This window comes from Scomber japonicus, chromosome 22, assembly GCF_027409825.1.
Source record: "Scomber japonicus isolate fScoJap1 chromosome 22, fScoJap1.pri, whole genome shotgun sequence".
Taxonomy (NCBI): Eukaryota; Metazoa; Chordata; class Actinopteri; order Scombriformes; family Scombridae; genus Scomber; species Scomber japonicus.
In genome coordinates, this window is record NC_070599.1 from 12,125,628 (window position 1) to 12,145,326 (window position 19,699).

Sequence of the window (19,699 nt, forward strand, 5' to 3'; positions counted from 1 at the left end):
AGTCAAACTTGTGTAGCATCAGTGGTATCCTGGGTTGTTAGATTTGAGATTTTATCACAGGCGCAGCAAGACTTCTTTATACTTAGAAAGTTTAATTGCACTACTTCATAAATTTGCAAAGTTGGTAACATAAAAAAAAGTAGAAAAGACTGAGGACAAGCAGACATGTCCAAAAAGCAATGAGCCGCTATTCTGCAGAAGTCATTGACAGTGCATGCCAGCTAGGCACTGATGTGTCTATGCAATGATAGTCATTTTCAGTCTTTTGGCTCAGAGTGAGGCAGTGATGCTGACCAGGCACAAATTGTCAGATACAGCAGCTGATTGCAAACTGTCCACCAAGGTCAGAAAAGAAAAGTTTACATTTGTGGAACTTGTAAAAGACCTGATCTGTTTGAGCTGTCTGATCCATAATTTATAGGGAATGTAAGATATTCGGTGGCAGCACTTCAAAGCGAGGACGGCCAACAGCCAGGGTGGGAATGTCCAATATCATAATGTGAATTCTCTATGTGAGCTGAGAGCAACACACATACCAAATGATTTTGTTAACCCGATCTAACAACTTGTGGGAAAAAAATGCCACAGAATGGCTTACTGTTTGTTGGGTTATTTTATTTCCCATAAGTGCTTTAGAGTACAGTTTCTAGCATAAGGTAAGTTGAGTACTTCACTGCCAACACCATTAAGGCTCACATCACTCAAACTGATTATTACCACACTCAAACCTTTTTATATTTTAAAGGGAAGCATTATATGTCCCTTGAGGAAATGTGTGTGGAGGGAAATGGCATTGTCTCCTCAATGGGCCCTTTCAAGTACTTCCTGGGGAAAGGCTGGACTACGCTGATACATTGTGACCCCTCACCGCACACTCGATCACTGTGTCCAGTTTCCTCAGCCTTAATGAGTGACTGTGCTGATTTTTTTTTTGGAATGCCTAAAATGTGTTCTTTTGAAGCTTGTTGGACATGTGGCCCGGATTGAAAAATGATTTTGCAACAGATAATGTTATTAGGGCTCTCTAACTGAGGATCTACACTGAATTTATGGGTTTCATTGAAGATAACAAAATGCTCTTCAGAAGTGAATTTCCTCAGGCAGTATTTAATTGAAATTAATGTGCCAAATGAATTGTTAAAATGCTTCATGCAAGGCTGGTGTGGAATTTGCACAGATGATACTAAAATGGGAACCAGAATGTGAGACTGGGAAAAAAAAGAGACGGCAAAGCTAATGAGGGGACCTTTGCAAATCAGTACATTATACAAATTTCTTTCCATAGTAATAAAAGTAAATAAAATCACAATTTCTAAAAACATGCATTCCTGTATGTGCAATTACAGCTGTGTCAAATAAAACAAATAAATGAATGGACAATCAAAAATATACTATATAGACTCACACTCTCACATCCTCCATGATATACCCTGTTGTCAATCCAAACTACTCATTTTAATTAATGCAATTATTCCACATAAAAATATGGGCAGCTTGGTGGGGGCCTTGAGCCATGAAACATGATAGGGCTATCACAATCTCTCCTGCTTGAAAAAAGGGGGAGAAAAGCTTTAATTTTACATCTCTTTCATTCGCTTTCTTTATATAACAGGATCAGGCAGATGGTGTTTGGGTAACGAGAGCCTTACATCACTTTCCTCTGCTCTCCGTGTTCCTCATAATGATCAGTGTTATAATTGTCACCACATTGTTGGGGTAAAACCATGCAAGGGAATGTTTAACACCCTTTAAAGCATGTTTAATCATTGCCCACCACACCACTGTAATGCATAGCTCACATGCAACTGTGTGGATCAATTTATTCTAACAGTGGTTGTTAGCTTTGTGACTTTCTGATATTATTTGCCTATATGACAACAAATCCAAAACTATCAAAAATAGGTTTTGCATTAAGTGATTTGCCTTTTTTAAAAAAAAAGATCAAATATGAACTTTTAAGCACAATCTGACCTATATAATGTGTGTATAATGCAGTTTGCAGAAGCACAGTTGTAAACTAACACTACACATTGTTGTAGTGGGCTGCAAACTGCAAAGCCCTGCACCATAAAGCAACATTAACGAGCCTGCCAGTAGAGTTGGCGCTCTGCAAATGTTGGGACTGTGTGTGTGTGTGTGTGTGTGTGTGTATATGAGAGTGTGCGCTCTGTAGCCGTGGCAGTGGTGTACAGTAGCATGGCAGACTGCAGTAACTACAGTGTTGAAGAGGCGGGGTTTGACATCTCAGCTCTGAAAACATCTCTAATCCAGTATTTCAGGTGCCGAAGTCGACCAGGCGACCATTGCTCACTACCGCCGCACATCAGCGTGAAGTGCTGCAGAACGAAGTGCACGCCTCTTACTAAACCGGAATATATCGCAAGTGGACAGAGACTGCTGCTGTGTCCGAAGTGGAATTTCTGACAGAGGGTAGACCCTGTAAAAAAAAAAAAAAGCCTGGGAGAGGGAAGTTTCAGCGGCGTTAAGACAGCACTTTTTTCCCCCTGGTGGGTGCTTTAGTTTCCAGTATCTGTCCATTGAAGTATATTTTAACCAGCGACTCCTGCGGCTCCTCAGTTCCTCCCCCCTCTCCTCCGAAACTCAACCAAAATACTCCCCAACTCTCCACACTGGAGGATATAACAACACTTGGGGGTTTCTACCGTATAAGGTGAGTGACACGTTATTTAAGTCGGTGCACAAGAAATCCTTTAAACTTTCCTAGTTTGTGTTTTTTTTTATACAGCAGGGGCGTTTACGTGGGCCGGAAATGTAGCTTTACCTGGAGCTCAGGTAAACCAGGTAGGCCTAGCTGTTAGCCTCTTGTAGTCGACCAGGTGGCTTTAGTTTAAACACTTATCAAGTTAAAAAATAGAGTGTGGAAAAGTTTAACGTATTAGACTCGTGTTGTCATTTTAGCTTTTTTAATTTAGTCTAACTTACTGCTGGCGTTGTCTTTTAAAAGTCGTCCGGAGTCGCATTGTTTTTGACAGCTAGCTAGTTAGTTAGCCATGTGTCAGTTTATCATTTAATATTAATATAAGTAGCTTTACGGAAAGGAAGCTCAAGTTACTACTCCTCTCATATTAACTTTTTAGCACAATATCTCATTAATATCTCGTTATAGGGATATATAGGCTCATAAGTACACTTTTAAGGTTGTTTTTAAAGTAAGAAAAAACAAAACACCAGCCGTCCTTTTTATTTGTTATAGTGTTGCGTCACCTCAAGATAAACAAGCACAATAAAAAGTTAACAGCCAAGTCTCATGTTTTGTTATGGTGTGGACTTAGAGGGTTACATATTGCTTTATTATTACACACCCTTTTTTTATCATGTGGACAAAACATGCAGGAGTTTACTGGAGCTCAGTTTGAAGTCATTGGCAGACCACCGTCCTGTGCACCCTGTGAACCGGTCTCTCCCACTTTAATTCATTCCAGTGATAAGACCCCACCACCCCCCTTAGCAAACCTCATTCACAGGAGCACGGTGATGATGAAGCAGTGAGATCATGAGCCCTGGAGCCATCATGCCTACTCATCCTTTATGTTCATCTGGAACATTTCTTTCATGGTGAAGTAAATATGGAGGCATGCTGAAGAACCAGTTTTGACTCCCAAGTGTTGTCACTTCTTTTGTTTGCAAGTATCTCGGGCAAGAGGACTTAGAATGACCTAATATACAATGCAATCTGTCTTTCATAAGGCTTTGGATCTGTATGCTGAAGTTGAGTGTGAGTAAGGAGTTTATCACTTAACTTTTCTCTTTAAGCTTAATGAATTAATTTCTATAGCAGGTAGATGAACTAAGAGAAAGAAAGTTGTGGGTCATCACTGCCACACTTTTCTTGGCAAGCTGTTGTCAAGTGGGAGGACATTAAGGAAGTAATCTGAGGTAGGAAGAAGAGGATGTTTTATTTCTACTCAGTGTGTGTGATACTGGAACATGTGCTTTTGTTCTCCCTGTTCCTCTGTCGGACACGGTCAAGAATAATGGGTGACTCAGCGTGGTGTGGGTGACCTGTTCAGTTTCACAGGGTTGATCGTGGTGCTGGAAAGCGGCAAGCCTTTGAGCAGGAAGCCCACACAGGAAACGAGCGCTGCATTGTTGCCCAAAGTCTTAAAGCATGTCTGCAGTCTGTAGGGAATTTTACAGTGAGGTTTCACTGTTGTTTTAGGGGTCGAGCATGCAGGGTCACATTTTATTACCCCTTCAGTTATTTGAGGTGGCGTGCCTGTGTTAAGGCTTTTGCATATTTTCAGACAATTGTGTGTTTGTTCGGTTCCAAATCTACATTAAAACTAACAGTCTAACAGAAAAATATTTAAAAGCCAAGGCACAGAACACAGTATTGAATCTAGTGCAAGAACATAATTATATTCTAATGTCAGACACTTAAGAATATATGCAAATACCAACAATGAAGTGCAAGTACAAGTCTGAGTGGGAGTCATTTCTGACTTCATCCCTACATTTACTTTATGAGTCACACTTCTGAGAAGTTTACATGACTTAACTCAAAATAGAGCCTTTTTTTTTATTCCAGGCTTAACTCTTGATGTGAAATATGTCTCAGTGAATGACAGATAAAGTGTGGTCAAATTTAGACAGGTGCAGGACTTGAAATGACAATTTATAACAGACACGTATAGGAGTCTGTTAGGAGTTGCATTCATGTCGATATCTTTAGCTATTTCCCAAATTTGAGCACAACACCACCCAGGAAATTACAGACAAGCATGTAGCTAATGAATCACACATATAAAAGAAGTGGTTTGTCATGGATTGTGTTTTGTATTTAAGTCTGTATCTTAAAACCCTGAGTGTTTCATTGTTACTTTAGCAACAGTCTGGTTTAATTTTAACACCATCTGATTATGTTGTCAGCCAGCAATTGGTGCATATTATACAGTACATCAAAAATAGTGCATTTGTGTGGGCTACTTCAGTGTAAGCCCTAAAAAAGGTGGACACACTCAATATAGTGCCCCAAGTTCTTTTGTTTCTCGTCTCACAGAAAGTTTTAATGGTTAAATTCGACTAAAAATAGAGGAGATAAATAAGCACAATACTTTGTCACCGATGGGAGAAGGAGTTGCTGTTCTGTGTTATCCCTAAAGCCATTTATCACTCTTGAGTCAGAGCTGAGGAGTAACATGAGGGAACACTCTGAGCTGTCATGCAGGTGATAGAAAGATGTATTGAGAGGGGGGAAAAAAGAGAGGTTCTGGAGAGACTGAAAGTTGTGGCAAGTTGGGTTTTATCAAGGAAAAAGTGGATTAAGAAAGAATTTATAGGCTATGTATGGAGCGTGACAAATGTATGTGTTCAAACAGAGTATGATGGAGAGACTATGTTTCATCTCCCCTGCAGTGCTGTATAATGAGTATTGGCGAATGAACCTGCAAGCTAAATTGCTCCAACAAAAGCCTCTTTATATATCTGGAATGCTTTTTCTGCCTTTGTGCTTTTCCCATAATGTGTTGCTGTTCACACGTCTTATAGATATTGAATTAGTGTGACTCAATTTCCCACAGATTGATTCATCAGAGGCTCCTGGTATATACAGGGGATCAATTGAATCATTCTTAATGAGGCCATCCATCAGCAGATCGCTAATAGATAAATTATAGCATGGGACTCCCCCCATGCCTTCACACTGTAGACTTCCACATTGTACCGGTCCCGTCGGCCTGTCAGACTTGCTGATGCACAACACACTCTTTGGCTGATTGCTCCTCGGTGCTAGCTTGAGCATTTCCCCCATGGCAAGAGAAAAAGAGTCAACGTTGGACGTTTGCTTGACAACTCGGAGCAAGCCTTTGTTTATAAAGGAAGAGTGGACTTCCTGTACTGGAGTGCCTGAGAGAAAAAGTAAAATTACGACTTTTGTTTGGCTTCCTCTTAGATTTACATTTTTGGCCAGACCGACATATTTGGGCCTGTAAATGATTACAATAAGAAGAATGTTATAATTCTTATTCTGCCTCTTTAAATCTAGCATCAACGTTGAGCTGTTTTTAAGTTGGCAATTATGTTATTATTCAGTTATGTACATGTGGGATTTTCAGCACTCTGTGTATGTTGGGTGTTGGGAGTAACACTGCTGTGGTAAATAATGCCACAGACCAAACCTGCAAGCAGTATTATTTTAGTTCATACTTTTAAAGTTAAAGTTAAATAAATGCCTTCTCACCAATGTGCTGTAAAGAAAAAAAAGGCTTGTAAAATGATAATATAGTAAACATTTGCTGTACAAACTGTGTCCCTCTCTGGTCACAAAACAGAGCTGTTAACAAATTGCAGTCAGTTTTAGTAGCAACACTCATTAATAAAATACACAATAGAATATTAATTATTTTCTGTTATTCCTTTTGGTTCAGTGCAGCCTGTTACAGCATTAATGCATCACTGTAGCTCTGAAGAACGTGAGATGACTTAGTGAAAAGTTTCATAGACTCAATTAGAGCTGCAACCATTAGTCCGTGAATCGCTTAGTTGACTATAAAACTATAACATTGATTTTAGACTGTTTTAATAATCGGTTAATCATTTGAGTCAATTTTTACGAACATAAAAAAATGTGAATGTGAATATTTCCAAATGTCTTTAGTCTTCTGTGTCTGTGTTTGAGTTGAAGACTGTTGGTTGAGACAAGATATTTAAGGCTTTTTCTGACATTTTACAGATGAAGCACCTCATCGATTTAAATATATATGATACAAATAAATGTAACAATAATGTAAGTTCTAGAGACTATATAATAACTATAATGATATAATGAATATCCACAAACTGAAAACCTAATTTATTCCACAGCAGTAATAATGCTCCTCCTAATAGTTAGATGTTATATTCATTATAATAATTCCAGTACTTTTCACGCACTTACATAATATGTCAAATGTCAGCTGCAAATTAAAATAATAATATAATATAATATAATATTTATACACAGTTGATAATACTATAGCTTTTAGTGCCATTCCTAGTACTGCTTTTTATATTGTGATGGTGTGCTTAGATGTTGTATATTTTGTCTCACTGCTTGTTACTTTTTGCTACTCTGGTGACCTAATTTCCCAGTTGGGATCAATGGTTTCATATTAAATAGAAGGCTCTTGATCTGTCAATGTTGGATGTGGTAGTGTTAGAAACCTAAGATACTTGCTTTGTGAGACAGGGCTTATCTTATCAACATCAGCCAATTCTTTTATTTTATTTTACATGTAGCCAGATGGTTTTGGAGGGAAAGGAACTTGAATATGAAGAAACTGGTAAGGGTCGACTAGACGAAAATGTAATCAACCTGAACTAGACGGGTGTTATTCAGCACTAAGATTTGAAACGGAAGGGTGTAAACAACTTGGCCTCCATTAGGTAATGATGTAAACCTGGCCTCTGGACAGAATTGTGACCAGCCAGTTGACTCATTTTCTCCACCTAAATTTATAAACAAGGAAGCAGATACTTCACGTAGCTGCAGTCACTTGAAATTGATTCGGAGGGATCTGTTTTCAGTTTTTGAGATTATAAAACCATGAAACGGCAGCATATGAAATCCAGTAAGAATGTTCTTGTTAGCAGAGCCACTTGTGAGCTAACGTGTCATGAATCATTCTCTCCCAACTCATCTCTCTCATCTGTATCACGCTCGCAGGTCACGTACAGTATGTGGCACTTTAATCTCTGTGCATTGTAACTCAACCGGTCCACGTCTAAAACTGTCCTCACGTGCTCGTGTTGTCAGACAAAAGGTGTCTCGCTTAATGCAATAAGCCTTAAAATGCTTTCTTTCAAAAAATAATTCGGCTTTAACATTCCACAAAAGAAAAGAGTGAAAGTAGTGTTTGTTATTAAGTACAAGGGGTATTATTTGCCTTTGTTAAAAAGAAACACGCTCTTTTGCTCTGCGCTGTGAATCATCTTTTAAAATGATATTGAATTAGTCATCAAGTGCCAATTTCAGTGCGGCCGAGACATATTTTAACATGAGTGAGGTTGGCAGTTACTCAAGTGGACTACCATAATGCAATAAAATCTCCAGGACTGGAAAGCCAGGGCCATATTTACTCCTGCTGTTGTCAGCAATGTCACAATACAAAATGTCATCGTAGTGACGTTGAGTAATGTGGACATGTGGATGTGTGGTATTGTTTGTTTGTTTTTTTCATGCTGCTAAATTAGTTAGGAAGAGATGCTGCACAGAGATGTTTTTGTGATAGCTTTAAAAATAGCACCAAATACCCCTTTTTAATCGTAGGAATAAATGAATTGGAATGTGGGTCATTGTTTAATTTGGTGTCAAAGTGATGACACCTTGCAGCAATAAGAATAAAAGCTAATAATAATAATTGTGCTATTAGATTTATAAGAGTAATAGCTTAAGGAAATGTGTTCAGGTCTTTCACTTGTAATTAATTTGTCCTTATCAAAAAAACTGTGAGACGATGTGATTTGGGTTTTCGTCATATTTCATCATATGCGTTTGTGTGTGTGCCTGGAGACGGCGTATGATGAGACATACACATGTTAGCAACATGTCAAGGCATGTGATGTCATTAATTAAAAGTGGGCAGCACAGGAGGACTGTACAGTTTTCCACTTGTCCCTCCAGCCGTGAAACTAATCCGAAAACAGCAGCTCTTAAGTAACTCTGAGCTTAAGTGATTGCATTGGAATGCTGTTGCTATGGAGCCCAGTTGCAAAGTACAGAGGCAGAGATGTTAGCATGTTTAGTCGAATCATGGGAAGATGACTATAAATGCTACGTGTAAATTTCTAATCTTCCACCTTTTTTTAACCTGCTGTTCAGTTACTATGGTGCAACATCATCATCATCATCCACTGACAACTCCTGAAATACCAGGATGGCAGTGTTGTCCAACTGGTTTTTGGCTGAAACCTTGTGTGTTCTGGATACTGTCACTAGAAGGAAGTTTCATTGTTTGTGCAAAGTAGGGGAGAGTTTCTTTTTTTTGTCCTCACTATGAATAACAAAAGGTTTGAAGTTCATTGTTTGAGGTTATTTTTTAGGAGTGAGGGCCCAAAAGAGGATGAATCACCACATATCACACAAGGAACAGTTGCTCATTGTTGCTTCTTTGTATTTTTGTTGCTTTGTCATCATTATTTTCCATAAATGTATCATCATATTGTTGAATGGCGTAAAAGAATATCCTATAAAATTCACAATATACACATTAAAACTTACAGGCTCTGACTTTGTGTAGCTCTTGGGGCATTCAATAATGGAATAACCTAGACGCAGCTTTCATTGCCTCACTCAGCACAAACATATTCATCTATCAAACCTCTCAAAGTCTGTGTGTGTGTCAGGGTTGCTTTCTCAGGTGCACAATTCACAACGTCTCCCGAATTTGTTTTTCTTTTTCTTTTTCTTTTTTTCCACCACTCTGCCAACGGAGCAGCACGGACTGCACGTTTCATAAATTGAACAGCATCTTGAGTTATGTGTCATAATGACCGATACTGCTCCTCTGATGTTAAAAATAGGTCAGGCAAGTGTTCTTTTGTAGTTGAGTTTATAAAAGAATGACAATGCCAAGCAAGCTGACTAAATGGGATAGGAAAGAAACTTGAGAGGAACTGGAATCCTCTCAGCACATGATAACACGGGCAGTGTAAACTTTTGCAATGTTATTGTACGACATAACTGCATATTAAATGTGTGGGTCAGTTAGTCGACCAACAGAAGATTAATCAATGGCAAATTATGGTTACTAATTTGTCAGTGATCAAATAAAAATGGCAACTATTTCCTGGTTAGTTTCATAAGATTGTAAAATGAAGACTTTTTTTTATTTTCAACTGCTGGCCAGTTAATGTTATAAATATCAAGAGGTGCAGAAAACTTAGAGCTGGAAAAGACCTGACAGTAGTGACAGCAGCACTTCATGTTGAAAGTTGAGCTCCTCCTCAGCAAAATGAGTGATTGGAGCTAAATACCATCAAACTGCACATAAGACATTTTTACAGTATTCTAAGTGCGGCACATCTCATGTACAGATGAATGAAAGACTCATGAGGTCAATGAAGTAATATTATAATGCAAAGTTTGCTTTAGTTCAATGTTATACTTTTTTAAAATGTTACCAAAGTTTTGATCAATACTGTTGAGGAAATGGAAATACATTGTCTGAAAGTTAATCTACAACTCTAGGTGGGGTCAACTGTAGTGTGATGCCGCCTTCAGTGCAAAGGGTGAAAGTTAATGTGCAAGCTTTGTTTTCAAGTCCAGTTTGACATAAGCCAGAATTGGGCAGGGAAAAGTAGATCATATCACATGTACAGTTCACTTCCCTGTTGTTGAAGAGTCACTTTATTATTCTGTAAAACTACTGCCACAATTGCGTCCAGTGAAAAGAGCACTAGAAAACAGTAATGCATAATAAAATGGGCTCAGATGTCATCATAATGTCAAAATCTAATTGATTGTTCTTTCTCTAACACAGCTCAGCCACCTTTGCTGCGCATTACTAAATGATGCCTGGATAAAACCTGATGATGGATGAACCTCGGAAGGGGTCAGTTTACTGCAGCTGAATATCCTCAACAGCATCATGACCATGTGGCAAAATTTGCTGACAGGGGGTCCACAGTCAGTACTGCAGCTGTTGTGAAGCTTTGGGTGCAGAAGACTACAGGATGACTGATTTGTCTGTGGTTAGAATGCACCTCATCGCAAGTATCAGACCAGTGATCATCAAAGGCTTTTCAATACGAAGACTTGGATTGTAATTCTTTTTTGTTTGTGACAAGCTTTATTTTATTTTATTTTATTTTATTTTTTATTTTTTTGGGAAAGACTACTAACTCGCAGACAAGGTAAAAAAAAAAAAAGATCTTCTATATGCGCTGCAGACATGGACTAGGAGCCCATGTGTAGCAGGTCAGTTGCTGAAGCTTGTGGAATAACTTAGCCCCCAGACTGTTGGGAAGTCACTCCTTCAGGGGCAGAGGGATCTAATCACAGCACCAACCGACCCCACCCTGCCGCCTGACTATCCCACCTGTCAAAAGGCAGACCCCACTATCCAATGGCATGGGTCAAGTTCTTCAGGAAGCCGGGGGGCAATCTGGGGAAATCGTACCAGCCGGGGAGCATGCTGTCTTTGGCCCCCACCAAAGGACTACTGAACGAGCCGGGCCAAAACAGCTGCTTCCTCAACAGTGCTGTGCAGGTAGGCCTGTCCTTTTTTATTTTTTGTTGGTCTGATTTTTTTTTTGGGGGGAGGGTGACAAAGTGATCCACAATACATAGCCAGACATGAGATGCAGCATTGTATTCTAAGGTGTGGCCACCGCTTGTTTCATGTAATTCAGTCCACTTGTGGCTTTCTTCCTCCAGGAGCTGTACACCATGTTCCACCCTATTAATATATGACCATTATTTATTTAGAAATTTCAAAGCTTAGTCACTGTCTAAATTCAACAGAGCTTCCCAGCAATTTATGAATGCACTTGAAGGTTGCTTTTGACTAGTGGGGTACTTGCTGGTGAGTTAGTCTGTTATTCCAGTCAGCACACAGTGAGGTCATTCTTTGAGGCCGTGACTCAGAGGGCGAGACAACTGATGAGCTGGTTGAGGATGATCATAACCTTCGGCCTTTTTTTCTGCACAAAGGCAGTTGTTCCTCTCGCACAGTCCTCGTCTGAATGTCCTTGGAGACTTTGTCTTAAATGCCATACGTAATAAAAAACTCAGGGATGTTGAGTTTTCTTGTAAAGAGTCCTGATGACATCATCTTCTGTCCCTTTTTATAGGTACTATGGCAGCTGGACATCTTCAGACGCAGCTTGAGGCAGCTACCTGGACACTTCTGTCTGGGAGAGTCATGCATCTTTTGTGCATTAAAGGTAAGTGTTTGTCACTGTTGGTGTTGGAGCTTACTGGGTCACATAACTAACTTGTGGCTGAATCCACATGTCCACCTTCTGGACTAGCAGACAGTTGAATGCACTGTGAGGTGTTCACCGTAGCCATGTCAAGTCTGAAATGGCTCTGGGAAGCACAGTGATAAAAATGCTCTCTGAGACTGGACTGAAGATCTTGACCCTGTAACTTATGTTTTTTCTAAACAGCTCTGTTGCTTTATTCTCAGTAACTCTATTGAAAATACTGAGGGAGCTTTTCCCTTTACATAAACTGCTAAACACTGCTAATATTTCATTCACATTAAATCCTCAGCTGTGGACCTTCACATTGTAGATGAACAAAAACAACCTCTGCCCATCGACACAAGCGGATTATAACAAACAAACCTGTGTTATAAAGCCTATGGACTTATTATTCTGTTATTGTACCTCACCACATCACAGCCAAATATTTTACACTGTTACACTGCTTATTATCATCATTATTATTACTATTATTAGTATTAGTATTAGTATTATTATTGTTATCATCCACCCTAAGAGGATTCTCTGGAAGTCTGCAGAAAGTCCACTTGAGGGCCCTTGTGGGCTTGATGAATTGCAGGTTTTTGACAGCCCTCAGCATTCACAGTCTTCCCGGGAACCAAGCCGGCCAAGTCCACAAATCTGCAAGTTCGGTGAAGTCCAGACATTTGGATTTGGCTTGTGTATTGAGTGAAGGGGGGGAGGGGAGGGGGGTGGTGGTGGTGCACAAATTCATTTGATAAACAAAATGTCCCATAGTGCATGTACAAACAAGTTCTTCTTCTCCTCTTCAGGGCATTTTCTCACAGTTCCAGCACAGTCGGGAGCGCGCGCTGCCCTCTGACAACCTGCGTCACGCCTTGGCAGAGACCTTTAAGGACGAGCAGCGCTTCCAGCTGGGCTTCATGGATGATGCCGCAGAGTGCTTTGTAAGTTCCTGTGGCAACCAGGCTGCCCTGAGGGAGTGTACAGAGAGGGATGTGTGTATGTTTATGTGTTACCCTGCCACACAGTTTGGGTAATGCACTGCAACAAACTGTTTGGCGAGGTCACTGAAAGAGCTTCTGTCCCTCCCTTCCTCTCCCATCAACCCCTGCCACATTGCTGCTAAATATCATCATGACAGGTTATATAAGCGCCAGGGTTGTGTTTGAACCTCTCTGTTTTATGCTATCATATTATGTTGCATAATTTTTTTTTTTTTGCTCTTTTAAAAGTCAATTCCATGTGTCCTTCATCATTTTTATATATCAGTTCCAGTTTTTTTTTTTCCCCTGCTCTTTTTGGCACAACAAGGTATTGTTTGGCCAGAAGTTGTTTTTCTCTAACTGCAGTATAATTTTCATGGTTTTGTTTTTTTACTTTTGTTCCAGTTTTATTATGACTGCAACGATCCAATACAAACTAGATCCCGCAGCACTTTTTACCCTTCATGTTTTTCTTTTTTGTCCATCAGGCTCAAAACGTTTATTTTCTTCTCCTGATTTTTATCCCTTCTGTTTAATGAGAGTACACCCAGAAAACCCAGAGATATTTTTTAGATTTTATCCTTCATTCACTTAGGAAGTCCATTGATGCAGCAATGGATAAACAAACGAGAGAATAAAATTACTCTGGACAAGCAGAACTGACAAGAATTAATTGATGATAATTATAATTACTACTGCATAATGTTACATCTTTTGCCTTTTGAATTTAACGCAGAGAACAAACAACTTTTTAACACAAAAATGTACTCTGAAGTCACTTTTTCCATCCACAACTGAAGCTTTTGTGCCAAAATGTATATCTTTTATAGACAATCTTAATTCTTAATCTCACACAGATCTTTGGTCTTGAGCATTCGTGGTCTTGGTTTGGTCTTGAACTGCACAGGCAGCAGCATGCCAGCAGAGAATTTATGTGAGGAGTTAGCCAGTGTCAGATTAATAGGCTGTGAAGTTGTGCCTGTAACCTTTGCAGGGCTACATTGCAGCTTTAATATTTTATAAATCCACTAGCTCTCCATAGAAACGGGAGAAGGGGGGGATTGGGTGGCTAAACTGGAGTATAACTTGTTGGAGTGTAACTTTTAAATATGTTCCTCAAATTGTCATGTTTATGAAACTACTTGTAAAATTGAATTCCTTGAATGTAACAGTGGGTCCTGTTGCACTGTGCTGTTGTTCCTGGAAATACCTGCAACTAAAAAAAAACAGAAAAAAAAAAACCCTGTGGCACTTGTAAAGAGGTGGCTTTCCTACTAGAGAGCGGGGACATTTTTTTGGTCCCATACCTAATGGATGTCACATTCTGTCACAGGAGAACATACTGGAGAAGATTCACTTGCACATTGTGCCTGAGGAGACCGATGCCTGCACTTCCAAGTCCTGCATCACACATCAGAAGTTTGCTATGTCACTTTATGAGCAGGTCAGTACAAGCTTAGAAAGTATTAAATAGGGTTATGTTATATTTACTTAGAGCTTTGTTGTTTTTTCTGCTGCTCTACTGATCTGTGAAAATGTGGTTTATGTTGAGTGTATACTAATTCACAAGGATTACTTTTTTCTTGTCTGTGAAAGAGGTGTTGATCATATTATAATGGTTTGTTTTTCCGCTGTATATGTTTTAGTTCATACAGTGTGGAACTGAACACACCCTTGCCAGCCAATGTTAGGATTAAGCAATATGTACACACACACACACACAAACCAACACACACAAGAACATGAATCACTGTCTGAGACAGTAGAAATCCAATACGTCATGTTTTGGTACTGGGTCGGCCCAGTGGGATAAGTAGGGTGTTACTGCTCACATTCCTTAGTGCAGCAGCAGCAGCAGCACCACCACCACCACCACCACCAGATAAATCACAAACGGTGTACATATAAATTCCAGCATAACACACCACCCTTACCTGTGGCTGTGATGGCCATCACTGATTCTGTCCCTGTCCCAAACCAGTTCTCTCTCTGAATCAAACAGGTAATACCCCTTTGGACTAAATCCCTCGGGGGCACCGTCAGTGGATTTTGTTCCACCTCGACTTCACGGCACCCAATCCAACAAATATATTATCAAGGCCTTTAATGAGGATTGCTTTGGTCAGGGGCAGATTATACCTTCAGAAATTAAAGTGGATGCCTTGTAATGTCAGTGATTTGAGATGGTAACAAAAAAGGATATTACAGAGCTCACAATTTATAATTGACTACAAGAAAAGCAGAAAGACAAGCATGTCCTAGTCAAAGTTTAAATAAAGCAACTGTGACAGTGCTGACTTGATAATTAGTGCTTGGCAATAGCTATGAATGCTGAAATCACACCTTTTTGTATCATTATTAGTGACTCTTTTTGTGTTTGTCTTCTTCTTGGTCTCTTGACTCTATCCTCTCTGCAGTCTGTGTGCCGTAGCTGCGGGGCATCCTCCGACCCACTGCCGTTTACAGAGCTAGTGCATTATGTCTCCACCACCGCACTCTGGTAAGGCACAGGCAATATCAAACTTCTTTCGCCTCCCTATTGTCATCTGTCCCACTCGGTTTTTGCTTCTCATGTATCCCTCTGCACATTTTTCCCGAGGCTGTTAACTTCCATTTTTTACCTGACATTTCGCATATGCTGTTTTTAAAAAAAAAAAAAAAAACTCTCCACATGTTTAGTTTTTATTTGTCTGTCTCACTTCCTCTTCCTTGAGTGTTTGTGACAGTGCCTCAGCTGACAGTGTGTCTCTTCTTTTTCAGTGAACAGATTCAGCTTCAGCGCAGAGAGGAGTCATTTGGGGAACTGTTACAAGCTGCATGTACAATCGGGGACCTTCGTAACTGTCCGGTTAGTGGCCTTTTCAAAGTCTTACAACACTAAAGGCTTTAAGAAAAAACATTTTCATGTTCCCTGAAAGAGCAATATGTGTTGCCACATGTTCTCCAGTGTCCTGCAAATACCTTTCATCAGCAGTTTAGCCATTTGTGTACACCATAAGTTAAATAAAGTTTGTTTTGGAGTGACAAATATTTTGTTTTAGACATAAACTTGTACTGACTCTCCAAGTGTGGGAAACTACGTGGTGATCGGATGTTGCTTTTTGGTAATGCAGTTTTTCTTTCTTTCTTTTTCAGAGCAACTGTGGTCAGAGGATTAGGATCAGACGGGTCCTCATGAACTCCCCAGAGATTGTTACCATAGGCTTCGTCTGGGATTCTGACCAGTCAGACCTCACAGAGGAAGTTATCCGCTCTCTGGGGCCTCATCTCAGTCTGTCTGCAGTAAGGGTTAATTTAATGAATTTATGCACACTTTCCTGATTTTGTGACCTCTATGTGACTTTCTAATAAGATATTGTTGTTTTTCACGCTGGCCTACATAAAATACTTTGATTAAGAATTTAGGTTTTAAGAAATGTTATATTCAACAATCCATACAGCCAGAACATTAAATCCAACTTCTCACATGAAGTAAACTCAGTATATTGAAACACAACCTTTCAGATCGGATTCAGTTCGTCTCTAAATTTGTAAAATCTGTTCATTCACACAATTACTTCACACAGCTGCTATTTCTTCTCACTGTGTTTTTAGGGTCAGTTTATTTTTGTACAAACGGACATATGTGGGAAATAAAGTGGGGATTTATTTCTCTGTAAGTCGGGGCCGTTGCATAACCAGTCAACGCCCAATGCCCAGTTGGCCTGTGCGCCACTGATCAAAAAGCCCCTGCTGGCCTTGGTCAGCTTGTCAGAAACCCCTCCCCTCATCTTTGTGTGCCTTAGCGTGTGTGTGTGTGTGTGTGTGTGTGTATGTACATGACTGTCTGAGGGAATGTGGGCTTAATAGATGTCAGTGAGCTCGGGGGGGAAAAACATGTGTTCATGACTGCTTTTGTTGTAGTGTTTATTTTTCCACAATATGCACAAATGTGGGACAGTGTTGCTCCTTTTTTCTCCACAAATCACAACTTCTCATATTTGTATGAGTGTGTGTGTGTGTGTGTGTGTGTGTGTGTATATATATGTATGTATTTATATATAGGTTGTCTGTTCATATGTAAAAAAAAAAAATGCAAATGACAAATATTCCCCAGTAGTCTGTTCACATAAGCCCACTGTGTTGGGTGAAGTTCACAAGCAAAAAAAAAAAAATCAATCAGTTGAGTTCAAATCAGGGCAGGCTCATACACTCCACATTACATAACTCCTTTATTGAAGTATTCAAACCATTTATTTGACAGCTCTCTCTTTTGCGTTTCCAAAGCGTACCATCAGAAGAATTTGTTGGACCCCCCCTCTCTATCTCTACCTCTCTTTCGTTCCCCCTCTTCCCCCACACTACCGCGCCACAAAGGCCTTGATTCATTAGGGAGAGTTTCATGTGACTTTATTGGGTGTTAAGGGAGCCCTCCACCCCCATCGTTTGCTTTGAAATCTATTGTTTGAGAGAGTGTGAGGCAGACAGAGAACTGGCTGTACAGGAAAAATAGGAGAAAGAAAGGAGTGAAAGTTACAAAACTACTTTCTTTTCATGTCTGCTTAATGCTGTAGCCTTCATGTGCTTTTCTTTCTTTCTTGTTGATATTTTTATAATATTTATAAAGGAAATTAAATTAAAATATACTACTGCTTATCAATATTTAGGCCCTCCATAAGAATGGCGTGTAGAACTGTAGCTAGTGAAGCTATCAAGTGTAGCTGATTTAAACCAGGCCTTATTTACACTGATTGTCAAATCAATGCTAGTTCATTCCCTCAGACTTTAATCCATAAACAGATGGAGTAACTGATTCTGCTACCCATCAGCATCACTCACTTACTGTAGCACTGATGCCTATGAGTGATTGGTGTATGTATTTATGTACATTTGTGTGTGTGTGTGTGTGGACACAGCTCTTCTACAGGGTGACAGACGAGCATGCCAAAAAGGGAGAGCTGCTGCTTGTGGCGATGATCTGCTACTCCAGCCGTCACTACTGTGCCTTCGCATTCCACACCAAGTCCTCCAAATGGGTCTTCTTCGATGACGCCACAGTGAAAGAGGTAAGGAAACTGTGCATCGATTAATTAAGTTGATCGACAGAAAATTATATAATCAATTAATTAAGCATTTATCAAGGAAAATTTACAATCATTGACAGGTTTTTAGCTTCTCAAGTATTAAGATTTGCTGCTTTTCTATCATTCATCTGGTTTGATCATCATTTTGGACTTTGTACTGTTTTTGAAGATGATGAAAAACCTCCAGCTTAGGGAAATTGTGATGGATGTTTCAGTATCTTCTGACATTTTACAGACTAAACAAATAACTAAGTAGTTGTAAAAATAATTGACAGACTAACTGATAAAGAAAAATGTAGTCTGTTGCTGTTTTACAAGCAGCAGCAGAAAGTAGCAATGTTCAGTCTTTTATCTCCACCACAAAGTCTCTTTATCGCCCAATAAGGACCACATCGATTGCCCTTCATGAGCCTCCGGGTTGATGAGCCTTTATGGTGCTGAAGAGTCAGCTAACCCCTCCAACCCTCCACCCCCACCCACTTATTTCTACTGCAATTCCCCAACTGTCATTGCAAACTACTGCAGTAGTGAAGTGAAGCTTAACAAGTAAAGATCTTTTTTCACGGATCCCTTCACTGGTTAAAGTTGAAGGGTCAGTGAGAACGCTGAGTTGAGAGGTGTATGTGTATGTACTGTCTATGTGTGTGTGTGTGAGATAAAGAAGGTTTGTCTGTGTTTCTGTCTTTCTGTTTTTACAGGTTAGTGGTTGTGTGTGTGTGTGTGTGTGACAGTACATAGCCGCTGAAGCCTTTCATCCATTTTCCCCCCTTTTTTCCCTCTGTATATTGGAGTTATTTCTGTGTTGTGCACATGTGAGCATTCCTTTTGTCTCACATCCTCGCAATTTTCTCGGGGACTGTGGTGCAGCGGCTGGCTGGCTCCGTGTCAATCCATCAGCAGCTTGTGCTGTGTGTGCAGCCCCCCCTGACTGAGATGGAGGAGCTTCAGCACTCAGCGCCTGCCAAGTCCATACCTGGATCGAAATTTGCCAGCATTTCTGTGACTCCCCAAGTCCCAGCCGCTAAATGACTACAGCAGTGTGCCCTCATGGCTGCCTTTCAGAGCACAAAAGAGATTTCTTTACTGTTGACTACAAAACACAGTTATTTGAAAAGGGTTTTTTTAAATCATATTTGTGAATAGCTTTTACTGATATCATGGCCAGTGAGAGTTCTGATTGCCTGGGAGTTGTCCATTATTTTCTTGTAATGGAAGATATAACTAGGCACATTATACTATTTAGAATATGTCGCTCTAAATTGCTGCACCAATAGTAAATGGCAGGTATTGATGGTAACAGTGAGGCTTCAGTAGTTAAATGTATTGAATTGTAAACTGTGAATATATGCAACTCTACTTAGAAGAGGGCAAATTAGGGAATTCTGAATAATAATGCTGGTGTGGGAAAAGTCCAGTGTGGCCAAAATTGCTCACTCAGATAATGAATATTGTGCCTCAGTAGCGGTAAGGATCTAAAAATAGCAATTGTCTCTTTAATTTTCATCCATCCAACAGTTTTGTTTTCTGATGCGTAATGAGCACTACAGCTTCATGGGACTACTGCAGTGGCTATAGACTTTTTGTGTAATTTGCTAATACATTGCAGAAGTAGAAATTGCTAAACATGCTTTATTCATAGTGGTGCATATTTTTTATCCATCTTTGCTACAATCCCTCCATTATCCTTGTTTTGCTCTGCATCAGATCTTCTTTGCCTTATCTTTCTGTCCATCTCTCCCTCTC

The 19,699-nt window shown here is 39.8% G+C and overlaps 1 protein-coding gene across 1 annotated transcript in view; it reads left to right on the plus strand.

The window, feature by feature from the left end:
• Positions 1-2,473: 2,473 nt before the first annotated feature.
• LOC128384010 (inactive ubiquitin carboxyl-terminal hydrolase 53) overlaps positions 2,474-19,699 on the plus strand; it is a 32,069-nt gene continuing 14,843 nt past the window's right edge. The window contains exons 1-9 of the mRNA XM_053343592.1: positions 2,474-2,671; positions 10,479-11,207; positions 11,791-11,883; positions 12,720-12,854; positions 14,227-14,337; positions 15,311-15,393; positions 15,654-15,741; positions 16,029-16,175; positions 17,789-17,938. Of these exons, the coding sequence (XP_053199567.1) occupies positions 11,064-11,207; positions 11,791-11,883; positions 12,720-12,854; positions 14,227-14,337; positions 15,311-15,393; positions 15,654-15,741; positions 16,029-16,175; positions 17,789-17,938 (951 nt within the window). The 5' untranslated portion in view covers positions 2,474-2,671; positions 10,479-11,063. The remainder of the gene's footprint in view (positions 2,672-10,478; positions 11,208-11,790; positions 11,884-12,719; positions 12,855-14,226; positions 14,338-15,310; positions 15,394-15,653; positions 15,742-16,028; positions 16,176-17,788; positions 17,939-19,699) is intronic.